This window comes from Mus musculus, chromosome 10 (genome assembly GCF_000001635.26).
Source record: "Mus musculus strain C57BL/6J chromosome 10, GRCm38.p6 C57BL/6J".
Lineage (NCBI taxonomy): Eukaryota > Metazoa > Chordata > Mammalia > Rodentia > Muridae > Mus > Mus musculus.
In genome coordinates this window covers 79,368,773-79,391,099 of record NC_000076.6, presented here as the reverse complement: position 1 = coordinate 79,391,099, position 22,327 = coordinate 79,368,773, and the positions used below count along the sequence as shown (strand labels likewise).

Genomic DNA, 22,327 nt, shown 5'->3' with positions numbered 1-22,327 from the left:
GAAACCTATATAAATAGCCCTAAAACCCTGAGAAAAGAGATGGAGTCTTGTAATGTCTCTTGAACAAAGATCCCCAGGGTCAGATGATTTTACTGCAGAATTTTACCAGACTTTCAAAGAAAAGCTAATACCAATATTCCATAAATTACTCCACCCAATAGAAGCAGAGGAACACTGTGGAACTCATTCTATGTGACTTCTGTCATACTGATACCCAAATTACACAAGACTCAACAAAAGAGAATTTTAGAGCTATTTCCCGTATGAATACTGATGAAGAAATGAACACACACACACACACACACACTATATATATATATATATATATATATATATATATATATATATATATATATATATGAACACATCAAAAACATCTTAGCAATAATCTAATAAGCGTCATCCAAGGGATACAAGGATGGCTAAATACATGAAAATCCATCTGTGTAATTCACTATATAAATAAATGAAAAAAAAAACCTCATGATCATCTGATTAGATGCAGAAAAATGACTTCAACAAAATATGACACTAATTCCTTTCAAAATCTTGGAGAAATCAGCGATACAAGGCACATATCTAAATGTTATAAAACCAACATACAGCAAATGAATAGCCAACATCAAATTACATGGAGAGAAACTTAGGCAATTCCACTAAAATCAGGGACAAGGCTACCCACTCTCTCTAATCTATTCAATACAGTACTTGAAGTTTTACTTTGAGCTATCAGAGAACTAAAAGAAATCAAGTGGATGCAAATTGGAATGAAAGAAGTCAAAGGATTGCTATTCACAGATGATATAATAAATACAAATAACCCCAAAAATTCTACCAGAGAACACCTTCAGCAAAGTGGCTAGATACAAAATTAACTAAAAATTAAAAAATAAAAAAAAACATAGTTCTCCTTTATACAAATGATAAATTAACTGAGAAAGAAATAAGGGAAATAAAACACTTTACAATATTTACAAATAATACAAATATCTTCATGTAACTCTAACCATGCAATTTAAACACCTATATAACAGGAACTTGAATTCACTGTAGAAAAAAATTAAGGAAGATTTCAGAATATGGAAAGATATCTATTGCTCTTGAAATGGTAGGGTTAACATAATGTACATGGCTATCTTACCAAAACCAATCTACATATTTAGTGTGATTCCCATAAAAATTCCAATACAATTCATTACATACCTTGAAATAGCAATTCTTAACTTCATATAAAAAAAACAGAAAAAGAAAGAAAGAAACAAACAAATAACCTAACATTGCTATAACAAGCCTAAACTATAATTAAACTCTTGGAGGTGCACACATCCCAGAACTCTAGGTATATTATCAAGTAATAGTAATAAATTATGCATGATATTGGTATAGGAAAAAAACCAGGTTGATCCATGGCATTAATCTTCAAATATTGCCACATACCTACAGACACAAAACCATAGAATGGGAAAAAGAAAGCATCTTAAAAAATTAGTGCTGAATTAATGGGATGTCTGCATGTAGGAATGAAAATAGATTTTTATCTATCTTTCTACACAAAACTTCAAGTGAAGTGGACTAAAGATCTTAACATAAAGACGAATAAAATAAATCTAGTAGAAGAGAAACTGAGGAATAGCCAGTAATGCATTGGTACTAAAGAAAACTTCCTGTACAGAAGAGCAATGGATCAGGCTCTAAGATAAAGAATTCATAAATGGTAACTAATGAAACTAAAACCTTCTATTAGGCAAGGACACTTTGGAAATCAATTTGCTGGATTATCAGAAAAGTGGCAATATTTCTGCCTCAAGACCCAGTTATTTCATTTCTGGTCATAAATCCAAAGATGGCACATTATTCCACAATGACACTGGCTCAACTATGTTCATATCTGTTTTCTTCCTAATAACCAGAAATAGGAAACAACCTAGATATCCCTTAACTGAAGAATGGATAGATAAAGAGTAATTGGTATGCCTACAGAATGGAGTACTATTCAGCCATTAAAAACAAGGACATTATGAATTTTGCAGGGAAATTGATGGAACTTGAGACTATCATCCAGAGATTGGTAACCCCAAAGAATTATCATGGTATGTTCACAATTATACTTGGATATTATCCATAAGTACAGGATACACACAATACACACTAAAGACCCAAAGCTAAAGTAAAAGTAGCACTCAAGTGAGGGTACTTGATTCTCACTTAGAAGGTAGAATATAATAGTTATAGGAGGCAGACGGAATGAGGAATCTGGGTGGCAGAGGGGACAAGGAGGTGACTTGGAGTGTTCCTGGTCAAGTGTACAGAGAAACACAGGAGAGGGATAGAATGTCAGGAGAGAGACTAGAAATCCATAGTGTGAGGTATAGGATGGCAAGTATTATGAGGATATGATAAAGATCTGGGATATGGGAGCCCCCAGCAATCAAAGGGGGTGACCTTAGCTCAGAGTCATAATAGTGGTTCTTTGGAACCTGAAAATTCTACCTTCTTGAGGCAGGAAGCCCCTATTGAAGCAATAGGGAAACCAACTCACAGACACAATTTTTGACACCAAATTCATCCTTTGAACACATGATGCAGAAACAGGGGTTGGAGTAGAAACTTAGGGTAGAGAAAACCAATTCCCAATGAAACCAATAGAGATGATGGTCCCATTTCAGTCTCATCCCATTGGAAAATACCAATCCCTGAAATTATTAGTGATAGTCTCTTCTGCTGAATGAAACAGATGCAGACACTCTCACACAAAACCTGCCCCTCCCTACATATGGAGCATATGAGCAGCAAAGAAATGAAAAGATAGCTATCTATGCAGTGCTTGATTTTTCTGTCAAGTGTTTTTCTAACTTGGCTGCCTTCTCTGGCCTCAGTAGAAAAGGACTTGACTAGCGATGTAGACAAATAATAGCCAGGTTAGAAGACAGCCAAAGTGCTGGCTCCTGCCTCTCATTGGATAATGAGAAAGTGGATAGGAGAGGGACTTTCTGAGGATGAGGACAGGATGTGAGGCATGGATTGGGATGTAGAATTAATAATAAAAACAAAATTATCGTGCCCCTGTCAGAAATGAGATATGTGTAATACAGTGTACATATAGTACAACCACTCTGGAAGTCAGTCTGGAGGTTCCTCAGAAAATTGGACATAATACTACTGGAAGATCCAGCAATACCTCTCCTGGGCATATACCCAGAAGAAGTTCCAACTGGTAATAAGAACACATGCTCCACTATGTTCATATCAGCCTTATTTATAATAGCCAGAAGCTGGAAAGAACCCTGATGTCCCTCAACAGAAGAATGGGTACAGAAAATGTGGTACATTTACACAATGGAGTACCATTAAGTACATTAAGTACCATCAGCTATTAAAAACAATGGATTTATGAAGTTCTTGGACAAATGGATGTATCTGGAGGATATCATCCTTAGTGAGGTAACCCAGTCACAAAAGAAGTGATTAGATATGCACTCACTGACAAGTGGATATTAACCTAGAAACATAGAACACCCAAGATACAATTTGCAAAACACAAGAAAATCAAGGAGAGGGAAGACCAATGGGTGGATACTTCATTCCTCCTTAGAATAGGGAACAAAATACCCATGAAAGAAGTTACAAAGACAAAGTTTGGAGCTAAGATGAAAGGATGGACTATGCAGAGACTACTCCACCTGGGGATCCATCCCATAATCAGCCACCAAACCCAGATACTATTGCATATGCCAGAAAGATTTTGCTGAAGGGACCCTGTTATAGCTGTCCCGTATGAGGCTATGCCAGTGCCTGGCAAATACAGAAGTGGATGCTCACAGTCATCTATAGGTTGGAACACAGGGCTCCCAATGGAGAAGCTAGAGAAAGCACCCAAGGAGCTGAAGGGGTCAGCAACCCTATAGGTGGAACAACAATATGAACTAACCAGTACCACCAGAGCTCGTATCGCTAGCTGCATTTGTAGCAGAAGATGGCCTAGTGAGCCATCACAGGGAAGAGAGGCCCCTTGGTATTGCAAACTTTATATGCCCCAGTACAGGTGAATGCCGGGGCCAAGAAGCATGAGTGGGTTGGTCGGGGAGCAGGGTGGAGGGAGGGTATAGGGAACTTTCGGGATAGCATTTGAAATGTATATAAAGAAAATATCTAATAAAAAAAGGTTAAAAAAAGAAAAAAAAAAGAAAATGGAATTTATTTCACGAAAAATCCTGAAAGAATCAACAAATAGCTTTCTTTTTCACATCCATGTTATTAACTGCAAGTCCCTTCTACTTATGTTTACTATTCAACCTGGAGTGGCACAATGCTTATTCTACACTTGCTGATTGCAGTCACCTTGTGACTGACTCATGCTTGTTGTTCTTATTTTGACATAGTTTAAAATTTCCCCCAAATTTTCTGGAACTTATTATTCTTCACTTCATGTCTTGATGTATGAATACAGGTGTGTGCAGTGTTCAGTAGATCTTGGCATATTCACTCCAGCAACATTACATTCACCCATCTACCAGTGCATCAAAACGTGGATATGTGACCAGTTCTCATTTTAAAGGATGTCACATGACCTTTCTACACATTTATATTTGTTTCCAGTAGTTCTAATGAGAACATACATACACTATTGATATTTGGATGTTAATGAGTTAATGAGTAACACAACATATTCTAAACTTTGTGGACATTCCCACTGTTGAGTCAGTTACAATAATATTTTCAAGTGGTACATAAGTATAGTTTCAACTTCATTAGTAGATATGAAAATATTAAATATATAAAATAATTATGCTTCTTGAAAAATGTGAATTAATTTATAAAATTCTATACAAAATATGTATTCAGTTTTTTAATTGCATCCCTTACATCTTTGACTGTCTGTCTTTCAGCCTGTTCACAATAACTTAATTTCTTTGTCTAACCTATTGTTTCAGATGCATTAACTGGGTTGAAGAAAGCCTGGCAATAAAATATTGTAATTAAATTAATTTAGAAACTTTCTTATGCCATAAAACAGGTCAAACACAGAAAATTGCAACTGGGGACATGAACTAGCTTTCTGGGTCCACTGTATGAAATAAGACGATTATGAATTTTGGAACTACTATGGTAAAGCTAAAATTATTCAATTTTAAATGTAATGGAAGTGTCATTAAAGTATGTGTTCAAGATTACAAAGACTTTTTTTTTTTTTTTTGAGACAGGGTTTCTCTGTGTAGTCCTGGCTGTCCTGGAACCCACTCTGTAGACCAGGCTAGCCTTGTACTCAGATTATCCACCTGCCTCTGTCGCCCAAGTGCTGGGAATAAAGGCATGTGCCACCACCACCTGGCCAAGATTCCAAAGACTTAATACTCAGAATATTGTTGATTAAATTTATGCTGAAATTTCACATTCGTCTCTGCTGTGAGGAAGTGAATTCTTGATGCCACAATGCCTACAATGACTTGAAAAGGTGAGTCATTCCTATGTGTTATTTTAATAGAACATACATGTAAAAGATTCAGTTGTTAAACTGAAGTAACGTAATGGCCATGTGTTTCCCTTGTCTCATTTTTTTCCTTTACTTAGTTTTGTGAGAGCACTGTAGAAAGAATGGAAAATCCTCTGAGAAACTTGTCCTTCACCTGTTTCATTGGAAATCTCATTGTCTGGGCAAGGAGTGCAGTCAAAGCAACAGGTAGGCTTGCTCTCCAGGGCAACTTTCCTGAATCCAGGATTGCAGCTCTCACTGCATACAGAGTGAGGAATCTGAAAAATATTAAATACAAGATACAAAACACTTAGCTCTTAATTAGTGCACAAGTAAAGTATATATTTTGTAATACAGAAAGTATATTAATTAAAATTACTATCTAAATATGTTGGTTTTTGCTGTTTGACTCCATTGGCCATTGAATGAAAGTGGAAATGACCTTTGGTCAGCAACGGCCATCACTTTCCTTTTCCTGAATTTAATGAAATCTGCCCAGTGTCCTAAAATCAGCACTGTCATAATCCTCTGCCTTAGGGAACTCTACCCTCAAAATGTGATGTTCCAAATGAAATTTTTCTATCCTCATATTAATTTTGTTGCCTATATGTTTCCAACAATACAGTTAAGTATAAAAGGGAAATAATCACTTTGTTCTTTATTTGTCAAAGGCTTGAAATCAAAGGCCACCTGAAAATTGAATGTGACTGTCTAAGCTAAGTGACTTACCGTGATAAAACAGCATGACCATAGCAAATTGTGGATAGAAAGGTTTATCATGAGTGGAAATACGTACTGGAGTTGAAGCACAACCTTTGAGAAAGTAATGGAAATGGAGAACACGCACTATTTCTGTTTACTGTTTGGTAATAGTGTCTTTCTCACCTTAGATTCTTAACAACTAAGGACCACCTGCCACAACCCACGTTTTATAGGCCATTTGTGATGTTAGTTATTTTTCCATTAATTAATATTTTATTCCATTTATACATCAAATGCTGCCCCTCCTGGTTCACCCCCAAAGAGTCCCCCCTCCCCTTCTCTGCTGGAAGGGTGTGCAACCACTATTTATCCTGCCACCCTGGCACACCAAGATTCTCCAGGATTAGCCACATCCTCTTCCACTCTGGCCAAAGAAGGCAGCTCAGTTGTGGAATGAATTCTCCAGAGAGGTATCAGCTTAAGGACAGCCCCCACTACAGCTCTTGGGGAACTCACATGCATATTGAGCTGCACATATGCTACAAATATTGTGGGTGGGTGAGTATAAGTCCAACCCATGTACACTGTGATTTGTGACTCAATCTGTGAGATTCCCCAAGAGTCGAGTTTATATGACTTGATCTTCCTGTATAGTTCTTAAACATTTCTGAGCTCCAATACTTCCATAATTGTTCTGTAACTGTGTCCAGTGTTAGGCTGTGAGCCTCTTTGCTTGTTTCAGTTAGCTGCTGGGTGGAGCCTCTGGAAGGACAGTTAAACTAGGTTCTTCTTTGCAAGCATAACAGGTACCATTATTTGTGTCAGGGATTGATACTTTCCCCTGGAGTGTTTCTGAAGTTGGGCCAGTTATTGGTTGGCCATTCTCTCAGTCTCTGCAACATCTCTGCATTTCTTGCAGCTAGGACTATTTTTGGGTCAAAAATTTGTGGCTATGTTGTTGTCCTTATCCCTCCACTGCTGGAAACGCTTGGCTATAGAAGGTGTCCTCTTTATGTGCCATAACTGTAGTGCTATTGGTCTTAGTTATCATCACATGCACTAACTACTGTTGGCCTTCCAAATGCCATGTCTTTGACTCTTCCTTGATATTTCCCTAACTCCTCCACTCCTGGCAGGTACAGGTCACCTTTCGTTCTCCTATCTGAACATCTTTTCTGACTCTTCTAAGACCTGATACTGAAACCAGTATTCCCTACCACAGAAAGTTACCTCCCTCCATTTACCTCTTACGATTATTTTATACCCCTTCTAAGTGACATTCAAGTATCCTCGATTTGGCCTCCCCTTTTCTTTGGGGCTATGGATTGTAAAATGTATATCATGTTCTTAGTCACTAATATTTCTTATAAGTAAGTGTATACTATTCATGTCTTTTGAGTCTAGGCTACCTCATTGAGGGTGATATTTTCTATTTCTATCCAATTTCTTGGAAATTTTAATGTCCTAATTTTTATAGCTGCATAGTATAGCATTGTGTAAGTTAACTACATTTTCATCTATCTATCTATCTATCTATCTATCTATCTATCTATCTATCTATCTATCTGTAAATATTGGTTGAGGGACGTCTGGGTTGCTTTCAGTTTCTGGCTATAACAAATCAGGCTACTATAAACATAGTGGAGCACATTACCTAATCTGGTGGAGCAGTTTTGACTATATGCCCAGGAGCAGTACATCTGTATCTTCATGTAGTATTATTTCCAGGTTTCTGAGCAACTACCAGATTGCTTTCCTATGTCCTTGCACAAGTTTGCAATCTCAACAGCAATGGACTAGTGTTCCTATTTCTCTATGTCCTCATTAACAGAAGCTATCTCTTCAGTTTTTATCTTGGCCATTTTGTTTGTGTCAGACTGATTCTCAGGGTCATTTTGATTTACATTTCCCTGATCACTAAGATTGTTGAACATATCTTTAACCACTTCTAATACATTTGAGACTCCTCTTTTGAAAATTCTCTGTGTAGCTTTTTATCACATTTTTTATTGGGTTATTCACTTTTCAATTTTAGAATCTAACTTCTTGAGTACCTTATTATTTGGAATATTAGACCACTGTTGGATGTAGTGTTAGTGAAGATTGTTTCCCGATTAGCAGCTCCCATGTTTGTCCTTTTGATACTGTTCTAGGCCTTATGGAAGCTTTCCAGGGTCATGAGGTCCCATCTATTAATTGTTCCATGATCCACCCAGGATATTGTCTTCTGCAACAATGGGTTCAAGACTATTCACCAATTTCTCTTCAATTATATTAAGTGTATCTGGTATTATGGTGAGGTCTTTAACCCACTTCTACTTGGGTGTTTTGAGGAGTGATGAATGCCTATTTCCATTGTTCTACAAAGCAAATATCCAGTTGTACCAGAATCATTTGCTGAAGATGCTTTCTTTTTTTCATTGTATGGTTTTTTAACTTCTTGTCAAAGTCAAGTGTCTATAAGTGTACTTCTGGGAATGGATTTCATTCCACTGATTAACTACCTTCTTTCTATACCAAAACCAAGCAGTTTTTATACCGTTGCTCTGTAGTTCAACTTGAGACCAAGGATGGTAATTGCTCCAGAGATTATTTTATTGGTAAGGTTCAGTTTTGCATCCTGGCTTGTTGTTCTTCCATATGAATTTGATAATTGCTCTTCCAAAGTCTGTAAATGATTGTGTGGTACTTTTGATAGGAATTGCATTGCATTTGCATATCGCTTTGTTAAATATGTGGAATTTTAGTAAAAGTCAAAAAATAGTTCATTGTCACTAGGTTTATCTAACTAATCTATGAGAATGGAAGATCTTTCTATCTTCTGAAAACTTCAGTTTCTTTATTCAGGGATTTGAGGTTATTTTCATTCATATCCTTTGATTTGCTTGGGTATTGATGTGGTCCATAATAGCAACCAAGGGTCATTAGATTCAGAAACATAATATTTATTTATAATAGAGACATACCCACCTCTGGGCCAATTAGTCCTATATTCAGATATAGACATTTGTTCCTCAGAACTGTGAGTAGATGTATCCACTTTCACTAATATTGAAAGACCTGTTGACTATTCTAAAGAGTGTTGTTTCACTAATTTCTTTCTCTTAATTTTCATAAATTAGGGAAATAAGTCCACTCTCAGTATAATGGTCCCTTATGTGTAAGCCCTTTTAAAGTACAATACTTGACAGGTTTTGCTTGATGAAAGAGGTTTGGAAATATTATTCCTACTAAGATTCCTCTTGCCAGGTTATTGCAATTTATGTTATTTTGAAAATAAATTTCCCAATGACTTAGGAAGTCAATATAAACATCCTGATATTTCTTTTATTACAATGTCCTCAGAAAAGGCTAATTGATATCCTTTTTTAAAATGACAAAATGAATAGATAATTGGAAAATATTTAAAACACATCCACCAGAATGAGTCATCAGCAAAAACCTTAAGATTGATAGTTTTTAGTGTATTGATGTGGTCAATAATACCAACCAAGAGTCATTACATCCAGAAACATATAATATTTACTTCTATTAGAAACACACCCACCTCTGTAAATCCTATGGGCCAGTTAATCATATATTCAGACATTGACAATTGTTTCCCTTTGGGAGCACTGGGAACAAATGTACCCACTTTCACTAATAGTGAAAGACCTGTTGGGAAATTCCAAATGTTGGTAATATCATACTCTGGATCTGCCTTCCTTTTCCAGTCCAGAACCACATCGTCCCCAACAGAATTTTTCACTTGAATCTTCTTCAGAAAAGGGTGAAGCTAAAACATTTATGAAATCCTGTCATGAAATTGCAGTTATAGAGTCATAAGAAGTTATGTTCTGACTGTAAATGTATCATGTATGTAATATACCATGTTAATGCTGTTTTAATTAATTACCTATGGGGTTGAACAAAGGAAAGCTTAGCAGAATATAAATATTTGTTTTTGTAAATGTCAGTTTGTATAGAATATAATTTGTCAAGCAGTGCCAAACAATCAAGGATAAGAGAGAAAACAAGTTTCAACTTTTTCAAAAAAAAAGATTCTAAGTTCATCATTTCTATCACTATGATCTAATGGAATAAGACATAATTCTAAGAATCTGTACAATAATGGCAAAGGAGTCTACTTTGCTCCATTATTTTTTAATTGTTTTAGAATTATGCCAAGTATTGAAAAATGATCAAGAACTATATAGTAAACAAACCTCAACTTCTCTGAAAACTAGCTATCTTCTTATAGTTTCTGAAAATTTCTTAGCCTCTATATTTATGATGAGGTAATTTGAGTTTCGTGGATAATCAGGAGTGATTTTAGCACATAAAAATTCTAATGGCATCCAGGAATATTGGATATATTTTGCATAAAATCAACATGAATACTTGATTTTCTTTGTTTTGTTTTGTATACAGACTGTTTAGTTAAAAAATTAGACGTTAATAAACATAACAATGTAGAATATAATAGCAGTTTGCAAATTAGACAGTGTTGTTTAACATGAATTTTTAGCCAAGATCTACATATTTTGATAACCTACATATTTTGATAACGTCTATGGAATCCAGAGGGGGACAGTTGGCCTATATGTTTTACTACCTTAGAGAGTGCTTACGGTTCCTAAGAATAAAAAAGCACAGAAAATTCTCCAGGATCCGAAGATGAAAACACCCATAACCTCATGACACATACCTCTCAAGCCAACTATACCATGGCAACTCTAGGAGACCCTACAGGCATGCTTTTGAGTTGTAGATAATTCCAGATTCAGTAAAATTGACAACTGTGAACACCCACTACTACTAACTATAGGTCAGAATGAAGAAAAATAAATTAATCTTGTTTATCTCTAGTAATGTAATCTCTAATCAATATGTTTATTTTCTTTACCCTCTAGTCATCTTTCTTCTGACAATTATCATTTTACTTCCTAAATCCCCTTGATAAGGTGGATGTAGATAATTATTTTTTCTATTATCCATATTATTTTAAGTTTAGTTATTCAATTCCATTCTGCCTGCAGCTCTTCTTTCCAGGCTATCCCTCAGACAACCCATATCCCTGTTGCCCATCACCTTCTTCTCTGAGATGGTGGAGCCTTCTCTGCATGTTACCCACCCTGAGACATCAAACCTCTTAAGGGTTAGGTGCATCATTAAAAACCTGGGTTTTCCTTCTGAGAAATTGCAAAGAGAAATATCCATATTTTTTCTACCAAAATAAGAATTATTCTGTTAAATGCAATCTTCCACAGGTGCACTTATTAATCATGTTTATAAACATATATGTACATTGATATCTAGGCACCGAAATATATGCTACCTCTTATAGATTATTGAATGGAAAAAGTAATCTAGCATAACTAGTTTGAGAGCTTTTAAAGCATCTGATGTCATATTGGGGAGGTTAAAATACAAGGAATTCACATTACCTGCCAGGGGAATAACAAAGTCCTATCAATATTTGACTGTGGTTGATATTGTATTTGACTGAGTGTCTCCTCATGCAGACTGTGGGCCACTGCATACACAGCATTATACACATAGTAACTCTCTTCAGTCATGGTCATTGTAAAAATATTCCCTGGCAACAATTCCAAAGAGGCATTCTGCAGACAGTTTTTAAATATTTTACATTCAAAATGCAAAAATGAGCATTTGAAATACCAGTACCACAATATATGAAGAAAAATATCTTCTGGGTACTTGATGGGGGTGGCTTCTTGCATAAACTTTTTGAAACCAGCAATCTCCTCATAATGGGGTGAAAAAATGAGAGCCCCATGGGATAATTCTAACATATTATATAGTTCTATATTGGGGCAAAACCATTTTGTATTCATAACCCAAATTTTTTTCATGTTGTACTTTCTATATGTGCTTTCTATTAAGGTTAATAGAATAGAAGTGGGTCCATAAATTACAATCACGTCTGCGGTCGATGATTCTAGAATGTGGATATGATCTTGTGATAGCAAACGAAGTAGGGTTTCCCCCAGATATAATACTGTTTGCACAAAAGCTATGCAGATTCTAGTTTTGTCTAGCTCCTTTCTAAAGTCTGATAAAAACTGAGCACCTCTCTGGTCAGCTGGGATGAGGAGTCCCACCCAGTTCCAGTTGAAATGAAGCATCAAAGAGGCAATACCAGACAACAGAGCTGTGTCTTTGGGGGCCACCTGGTAGAGAGATCGAAACTGGTTTCTATCAATCTGAACAGGATCAAAAGGCCCAAAAGTAAGCTGAAAGAAATACAAAATGTTAAAATGGAGAACAAGAATTGCCATTCAAAATGTCTTGGTCTTAAAAGATAAAATGAAATTATTAAACTTTCCACATTGTTGTTGATCACCAAAGGAAGTTAGTATTGGAACGCAAGCAGGTCAGGAATCAGGAGCTGATGCAAAGTCTGTGGAGGGATGTTACTGGCATGTTCCCTTGGCTTGTTCAGCTTGCTTTCTTATAGAACCCAAGACTACCAGCCCAGGGATGGCACCACCCACAATGGGCCCTCACCTCTCAATCACTAATTGTGAAAATGCCTTGCAGCCGTGTCTTCTGGAGGCATTTTCTAAACTGAAGCTCCTTTCTCTGTGATAACTCCAGCCTGGGTCAAGTTGACACAAAATCAGCCAGTATTCTATATTCAAAAGTAAAAAAAACAAAACAAAACAACAACAACAAAAAACCATAACAACCCCCCCACCAAAAAACCCCAATGTGTCTTTGTCTTTGTAGATGATATTTCAACTTAAGTAATCAAACTCTGTTCCTTTCATTTTACAAACAGCTAAATTCAGAGAAAAGAGTTCTGGCTGCTCATCACTCACATCACTTGCACTCACCTGAGGAAATTTGTAAAGATCCAATATGGTCCAAATTGTTTCAGATGTTTTCCATGATAGCCCAGTAAGTGTAGCAGCTGATTTGCTTTCTTTTCTACATGTATAATTAGGGATCACACTACTCAAACCCGTGAGCCAAGAGAATACAGTCCTAAAAATATTCCTTCCAATAGCTGGCAGATTATAAATCTCAAGTCCAAGAGAGGTGTTTGGTAAAATATGAGAGTTCAAGTTTATCTCATTGACGGCAAATAACATGGCCAAAACGAGTTGGTAGTTTCGTGCATTTATCCTGCAGAGAAGTATCACAGCATTCACGTGGGGAACTCATAATAATTATACACAATTTTAGTGCACTAGTTCTATACTTTGAATGGTTGTGTTTGCTTAGAACCCACACTTTTAGGTCAGCCAATGAATTTTTTTCAATTAAAATGGTATGCTATGACAATTGTAGTTAATGAGATCCTGAAAGGGGGACCTTGTTAATTATAGACCCAAGAGAGCTTGCTTTCTCTTGTTTGTAGATGTGGAAATATAACATAATTCAACCATAAAATCAAGTATATTTCTTCCAAGTTATCCACTCTTCTTCTCTTCCAATATCAAAAATTATGCAAAATAATTGATTCTTCATAAAGCTACCAGATTCCTGTGGTAGATTATTGTGAAAGAACTTACTTTACAATTTCAATCTATCTGCGGCAAGATTTTGATTTTGTACAAACTTTATTGTTTGTACATCTTGGAAAATAAGTGCATATCACATTCTAAGCATGTACTAGAGATTAAATACGTTTTGTAAGAAATAATGTTCAGGAAGGCAATCTTATTGGGTAAAACCTCAGGGACTCTGCATTCCTCATTAGCATAAAGAACTTTAGTTTTCTACATGTGATCACAGGTGATTTTTCCTTTTGTGGGAAATATGGCACATGTGTCAATTAAGGAATCAAGTAGGGTATAGGGAGATGCCTACCATCTCAGGTGGGTACATGGCTGTTGGGTTGTCAGAACCACTCAAGCTTATGCTTTCTGGCATGGTGTATTATCCCACAAAAGGGTTCTTAATAAAGCACTGAAAAGTATAGGCATGATGGCAAGTCTCTATGTAGGGGTACTTTGTGTGACTTTTTTTCACTATATTAAGTTGTTTACTGCCAAACTTGTTGAGAGCAATGTTCTATCTTAGTTTTCAGTTCAAGGAATTGCTATTTCTATATCCCATCACTGGTCTAATATTTTTTGAATATACATCCTTCTTCACTTGTCTTTTGGATGTAATATATATCTGACCACTAATAGCTAAGCAGAAAGTGGGATAGCAAAACTTCCAGGAGATATGGGGATTCTTCAAAGCAGAAGGCAAAGGGGAGAGATTTGCTAGCAGGACACCAACATTATTGTTTGGATGTGAAGATGAGGAGAGAAGTAGAGCTTTCTGCATCCAGGACATAGTGCCAGATTTGGAATTAGTGAGGTTGAAATCTGTCTGGTAATCTGCTCATCTAAAATGCCTAAGATTTAAAATATGAAAAAGTGTCTATGTCGTTGTTTATATCACCAGAATATACAAGCGTCCCACTACATTGCTACAATATTATCATAAAGAAGCAGAAGCAGGCATATCTGTAAATTCCAAAGCAGTTTGTGCTATAGTTTGGGATCTCGAAAGTCCTGGATATACAAGGATTCTACCACAAAGAAAACGAAAGAGTAGAATAAATTCGCTGTAAAGTCTCAAATATTCTTAGACGTTATTAAGTTTGCATTCAGTCTGGGGCAGTGCCTAGTGCAGACCTCGGGTGTCAACTCATTAACCAGTCTCCACACACAGTGGAAGACCCACTCTCAAGTGCTCTAACACACCCAGGATCATTGGATCAGAGGTGCATAGAACATAACATCTGTCCCAACATGGTAAGTAACTGGGACCAGCAGGACCGGGGCACTAAGAAACTGCACCTGACCAGTGTCACAGGTTCCTATCAGTCTGAGCTGGTGCCCTGAGCAGACCTTGGTCCTCATCTCCACAGCCAGTCCCACAATACCCAGAAGAAGCTCTATTCCCAGGAGCTCTGACACCAAGGATCTCAGGATCCCAGAATCTCAGAATGACAGGATCAAAGAGACAGCTGAACTCTAAGGAGTTCTTACACAACCAGGACCACAAGAAGGATAGATCCAGTCAGATATAGTGAGGACAGGTAACACGAGAGATAATCAGATGGCCAGAGACAGTAATAGAACAGAAGCAGCCAAAACCATGGTCACTTAGCTTTATCAGAATCCAATTCTTCCACCATGGCAAGTACTGGATGCATGTTCACACCAGAAGAGCAAGTTTCCTATCTAGAATCACTTACAATGATGGTGATAGAGGACTATAGGAAGGACATGAATGGCTCCCTTAAGTAAATACTGGGAAACACAGGTAAACAGCTGGAGGCCCTTAAAGAGGAAACATCAAAATGCATTAAAGAATTAAAGAAAATACAAACAGGAGAAGGAAATGAGCAAAACCATCCAGGATACAAAAATGGAAATAGAAACAACAGGGAAATCACAAGGGGAGACAACCCTGGAGTTAGAATAAGCTTATTGAACCTTAGGGGAGTGTTATGGGAAGGACTGAAGGCATGGATGAGAAGGCCACCTAAAAGGAAGACCAATAGTGTCAACTAACCTGGAACCCTCATAAATCCCAGAGTCATATGCACGAACAAAAGAGCATATATGAGCTGCTCTGTTCATACAGTACATGAATAGCAGAGGACTGCCTAGTCTAGCCTCATGGGAGAAGATATGCCTAATCCTACAGTGCCTGGTTGTTCCATTGAGGGAGGATACCAGGAGGACACTCTCTTGTAGGCAAAGAAGAGGGAGGGCATATGTGGTGAAAATATCTGCAAGGTGAGGCGGGGAAGGGAGTCACCATTGTGTATATGAAAATAATAAAAGTTTTAGTTATGTAAAAAAATTGAGATAATTACAGTATCTACTGGTCATCATTTTAAGGGATATCATAAATTATGAACTTATTATTTATAATGTATCAGAAATAAAAGTGAAGAATGCAAATGTACAAACACAGAGCACTACATGGATATGGAAAATAAACTAATCAGACTTTGACATTATATATAAATTCCTGCTTAGGAAAAAAGTCATATATCCTACATATGTACAATTATAAAAGAAAGGAAAGTTTTCTTTAAAAAGAAGATAGCTGTTAAATGTCATAATTTTATCATTGCAAAACTTTCATTCTGCTGGATTATCATTCATCTTCATCTTATTAAGTCAAAATATCAAAATGTTAAGTTTATTTGAAATTTGCTTAACTTTTTAAGAAAATGTACACTTCTTTCTTGTTGAATTCTAATATTGAGTGGAAATCCTTCATGGAGCATATGAAGAATATGTTTTTTTTTCCAGGCAAAAATTTTAATATTTTATAATTTACTAGGTTATTGAAATATAGATCAATATAGGTATCCAAATGGATAGATCAATTAAGATAAAAAAGAGTAAAGTAAATGTATACTTTGTGTCTCTTAATGTTTTCTTCATGACAGCATTTTCCTTGAATTCTTGCAGTCAGTTATATTACTTTTTATAGAAAGATAAGGCTTATATGTATTGTTGTAAATCAATCAGAAAGTATATATTTTTCCTTTACATTTCATGTATATTAAATTTAAATTTGGCCCTTCTGGTCTGGCCAGCACTGGGGTAGCTAGGGCGCAGAGTCGGCTGACACCTGCCAGCTACCCACAACACCCGCCACGGGATCTTAAGACCTCTGGTGAGTGGAAAACAGTGTCTGCTCCAATCCAATCCTGCGGGACCTGAGACTACATTAGTTAGGAAAGCAGAAAACCCGGCCTGAGCAGGGGCACAAGTCCCTTCCGTTCTGGACAGCACCGGGGTACCTTGGGCATGGAGTCTGCAGACACCTGTAAGGTATACACAGGACCCTCCTCGGGATCTTAAGACCTCTGTGAGTGGATCACAACTTCTGCCAGGAAACAGGTTTGAACACCAGCTATCTGGGCACCTTCCCTGCAAGAGGAGAACCTACCTGCAAAGAGTACTCTGAGCACTGAAACTCAGGAGAGATCTAGTCTCCAAGTTCTGCTGATAGAGGCTAACGTAAACACCTGAGGAACAGGATCTAATCAGAGACAACTACAACAACTAACTCCAGAGATTACCAGATGGCGAAAGGCAAATGTAAGAATCTTACTAACAGAAACCAAGACCACTCACCATCATCAGAACGCAGCACTCCCACCCCACCCAGTCCTGGGCACCTCAACACACATGAAACACTAGACCCAGATTTAAAAGCATATCTCATGATGATGGTAGAGGACATCAAGAAGGACTTTAATAACTCACTTAAAGAAATACAGGAGAACACAGCTAAACAGGTAGAAGACCTTAAAGAGGAAGCACAAAATTCCCTTAAAGTATTGCAGGAAACACGACCAAACAGGTGATGGAATCGAATGAAACCATCCAAGACCTAAAAAGGGAAGTAGACACTATAAAGAAAACCCAAAGTGAGGCAATGCTGGAGATAGAAAACCTTGGAAAGAAATCTGCATCAGCAACAGAATACAAGAGATGGAAGAGAGAATCTCAGGTGCAGAAGATTCCATAGAGAACATCGGCACAACAATCAAAGAAAACACAAAATGCAAAAAGATCCTAACTCAAAACATCCAGGTAATCCAGGACACAATGAGAAGACCAAACCTACGGATAATAGGAGTAGATGAGAATGAAGATTTTCAACTTAAAGGGCCAGCAAATATCTTCAACAAAATTATAGAAGAAAACTTCCCAAACCTAAAGAAAGAGATGCCCATGAACATACAAGAAGCCTACAGAACTCCAAATAGACTGGGTCAGAAAAGAAATTCCTCCTGACACATAATAATCAGAACAACAAATGCACTAAATAAAGATAGAATATTAAAAGCAGTAATGGAAAAAGGTCAAGTAACATATAAAGGCAGGCCTATCAATTACACCAGACTTTTCACCAGAGACTATGAAAGCCAGAAGATCCTGGACAGACGTTATACAGACCTTAAGAGAACACAAATGCCAGCCCAGGCTACTATACCCAGCCAAACTCTCAATTACCATTGATGGAGAAACCAAAGTTTTCCATGACAAAACCAAAGTCACACATTATCATTCCATGAATCCAGCCCTTCAAAGAATAATAACAGAAAAAAAAGCCAATACAAGGACAGAAGTCAGGCCCTAGAAAAAGCAAGAAAGTAACCCCTCAACAAACCAAAAAGAAGACAGCTACAAGAAGAGAATGCTAACTCTAACAACAAAAATAAAATGAAGCAACAATCGCTCTTCCTTAATATCTCTTAATATCAATGGACTCAATTCCCCAATAAAAAGACATAGACTAACAGACTGGCTACACAAACAGGACCCAACATTCTGCTGCTTACAGGAAACCCATCTCAAAGAAAAAGACAGACACTACCTCAGAGTGAAAGCCTGGAAAACAATTTTCCAAGGAAAAGGTCTGAAGAAACAAGCTGGAGTAGCCATTCTAATATCGAATAAAATCGACTTCCAACCCAAAGTTATCAAAAAAGATAAGGAGGGACACTTCATACTTATCAAAGGTAAAATCCTCGAATAGGAACTCTCAGTTCTGAATATCTATGCTCCAAATGCAAGGGCAGCCACATTCATTAAAGACACTTTAGTAAAGCTCAAAGCACACATTGCACCTCACACAATAATAGTGGGAGACTGCAACACACCACTTTCATCAATGGACAGATCGTGGAAACAGAAACTAAACAGGGACACAGTGAAACTAACAGATGTTAAAAAAATGGACTTAACAGATATCTACATTACATTTTACCCTAAAACAAAAGGATATACTTTCTTCTCAGCACCTCATGGACCCTTCTCCAAAACTGACCATATTGGTCACAAAACCAGCCTCAACAGAACAAAAATATTGAAATCATCCCATGCATCCATTCAGACCACCATGGACTAAGGCTGATCTTCAATAACAACATAAATAATGGAAAGCCAACACATTCACGTGGAAAATGAACAACACTCTTCTCAATGATACCTTGGTCAAGGAAGGAATAAAGAAAGAAATTAAAGACTTTTTAGAGTTTAATGAAAATAAAGCCACAACATAGCCAAACTTATGGGACACTATGAAAGCATTTCTAAGAGGGAAATTCATAGCTCTGAGTGCCTCCAAAAAGAAACTAGAGAGAGCACACACTAGTAGCTTGACAAGACACCTAAAGGCTCTAAAAAAAAAGGAAGCAAATTCACCCAAGAGGAGTACACGGCAGGAAATCATCAAACTCAGGAGTGAAATCAAGCAAGTGGAAACAAGAACTATTCAAAGAAACAACCAAACAAGGAGCTGGTTCTTTGAGAAAATCAACAAGATAGATAAACCCTTAGCCAGACTCACTAGAGGGCACAGGGACAGCATCCTAATTAACAAAATCAGAAATGAAAAGGGAGACATAACAACAAACCCTGAAGGAATCTAAAACACCATCAGATCATTCTACAAAAGGCTATACTCAACAAAACTGGAAAACCTGGACGAAATGGACAAATTTCTAGACAGATACCAGGTACCAAAGTTAAATCAGGATCAAGTTAACGATCTAAACAGTCCCATATCCCCTAAAGAAATAGAAGTAGTCATTAATGGTCTCCCAATCAAAAAAATCCCAGGACCAGATGTGTTTAGCGTGGAGTTCTATCAGACCTTCAAAGAAGATCTAATTCCAGTTCTGCACAAACTATTCCACAAAATTGAAGTAGAAGGTACTCTACCCACCTCATTCTATGAAGCCACAATTACTCTGATACCTAAACCACAGAAAGATCCAACAAAGATAGAGAACTTCAGACCAATTTCCCTCCTGAATATCGATGCAAAAATACTCAATAAAATTCTCGCTAAGCAAATCCAAGAACACATCCAAACAATCATCCATCCTGACCAAGTAGGTTTTATTCCAGGGATGGTTTAATATATGAAAATCCATCAACGTAATCCATTATATAAACAAACTCAAAGACAAAAACCACATGATCATCTCATTAGATGCTGAGAAAGCATTTGACAAAATCCAAAACCCATTCATGATAAAAGTCTTGGAAAGATCAGGAATTCAAGACCCATACCTAAACATGATAAAAGCAATCTACAGCAAACCAGTAGTCAACATCAAAGTAAATGGTGAGAAGCTGGAAGCAATCCCACTAAAATCAGGGACTAGACAAGGCTGCCCACTTTCTCCCTACCTTTTCAACATAGTACTTGAAGTATTAGCCAGAGCAATTGGACAACAAAAGGAGATCAAGGGGATACAAATTGGAAAAGATGAAGTCAAAATATCACTTTTTGCAGATGATATGATAGTATATATAAGTGATCCTAAAAATTCCAGCAGAGAACTCCTAAAACTGATAAACAGCTTTGGTGAAGTAGCTAGATATAAAATTAACTCAAACAAGTTAATGACCTTTCTCTACACAAATCATAAACAGGCTGAGAAAGAAATTAGGGAAACAACATCCTTCTCGATAGTCCCAAATAGTATAAAATTCCTTGGCATGACTCTAACTAAGGAAGTGAAAGATCTGTATGATAAGAACTTCAAGTCTCTGAAGAAAGAAATTAAAGAAGATCTCAGAAGATGGAAAGATCTCCCATGCTCATGGATTGGCAGGATCAATATAGTAAAAATGATTATCATGCCAAAAGCAATGTACAGATTCAATGCAATCCCCATTAAAATTCCAACTCAATTCTTCAACGAATTAGAAAAATCAATCTGCAAATTTATCTGGAATAACAAAAAAACCTAGGATATCAAAAACTCTTCTAGGATAAAAGAACCTCTGGTGGGATCACCATGCCTGACGTAAAGCATTACTACAGAGCAATTGTGATAAAAACATCATGGTAATGTTATAACAACAGACAAGAGGACCAATGGAATAGAATTGAAGACCCAGAAATGAACCAACACATCTATGGTCACTTGATCTTCGATAAGGGAGCTAAAACCATCCAGTGGAAAAAAGACAGCATTTTCAACAAATGGTGCTGGCACAACTGGTGGTCTTCATGTAGAAGAACTAGAATTGATCCATTCCTATCTCCTTGTACTAAGGTCAAATCTAAGTGGATCAATGAGCTCCACATAAAACCAGAGACACTGAAACTTATAGAGGAGAAAGTGGGAAAAGCCTCAAAGATATTGGCACAGGGGAAAAAGTCCTGAATAGAACAGCAATGGCTTGTGCTGTATGATCAAGAATCGACAAATGGGACCTCATGAAACTGCAAAGCTTCTGTAAGGCAAAAGACACCGTCAATAAGACAAAAAGGCCACCAACAGATTGGGAAAGGATCTTTACCTATCCTAAATCAGATAGAGGACTAATATCCAATATAAATAAAGAACTGAAGAAGGTGGACTCCAGAAAATCAAATAACCCCATTAAAACTGGGGCTCAGAGCTAAACAAAGAATTCTCACCTGAGGAATACCGAATCGCTGAGAAACACCTGAAAAAATGTTCACCATCCTTAATCATCAGAGAAATGCAAATTAAAACAACCCTGAGATTCCATCTCATCCTAGTCAGAATGGCTAAGATCAAAAATTCAGGTGACAGCAGATGCTGGTGAGGATGTGGAGAAAGAGGAACACTCCTCCATTGTTGGTGGGATTGCAAGCTTGTACAATCACTCTGGAAATCGGTCTGGCAGTTTCTCAGAAAATTGGACATGGTACTACCGGAGGATCCCGCAATACCTCTCCTGGGCATATATCCAGAAGATGTTCCAACTGGTAAGAAAGACACATGCTCCACTATGTTCATAGCAGCCCTATTTATAATAGCCAGATGCTGGAAAGAACCCAGATGCCCCTCAACAGAGTAATGGATACAAAAAATGTGGTACCTTTACACAATGGAGTACTACTCAGCTATTAAAAAGAATGAATTTACGAAATTCCTAGGAAAATGGTTGGATCTGGAGGTCATTATCCTGAGTGAGGGAACACAATCACAAAAGAACTCACATGATATGTACTCAATCATAAGTGGATATTAGCCCAGAAACCCAGAATACCCAAGATATAAGTTACAATTTGCAAAACACATGAAACTCAAGAAGGAAGACCCAAGTGTGGACTCTTTGCATCTTCTTAGAATTGGGAACAAAACAGCCCTGGAAGGAGTTACAGAGACAAATTTTGGAG

General features: G+C 37.1%; 1 protein-coding gene across 1 annotated transcript in view; it reads right to left on the bottom strand.

Moving 5' to 3' along the window:
• Window positions 1-22,327, bottom strand: part of Vmn2r82 (vomeronasal 2, receptor 82) — a 40,176-nt gene that overhangs the window by 5,667 nt on the left and 12,182 nt on the right. The window contains exons 2-5 of the mRNA NM_001101572.1: window positions 13,012-13,303; window positions 11,599-12,408; window positions 9,720-9,947; window positions 5,625-5,748 (exon numbers count right to left, since the gene is read on the bottom strand). Coding sequence (NP_001095042.1) covers window positions 5,625-5,748; window positions 9,720-9,947; window positions 11,599-12,408; window positions 13,012-13,303 — 1,454 coding nt within the window. The remainder of the gene's footprint in view (window positions 1-5,624; window positions 5,749-9,719; window positions 9,948-11,598; window positions 12,409-13,011; window positions 13,304-22,327) is intronic.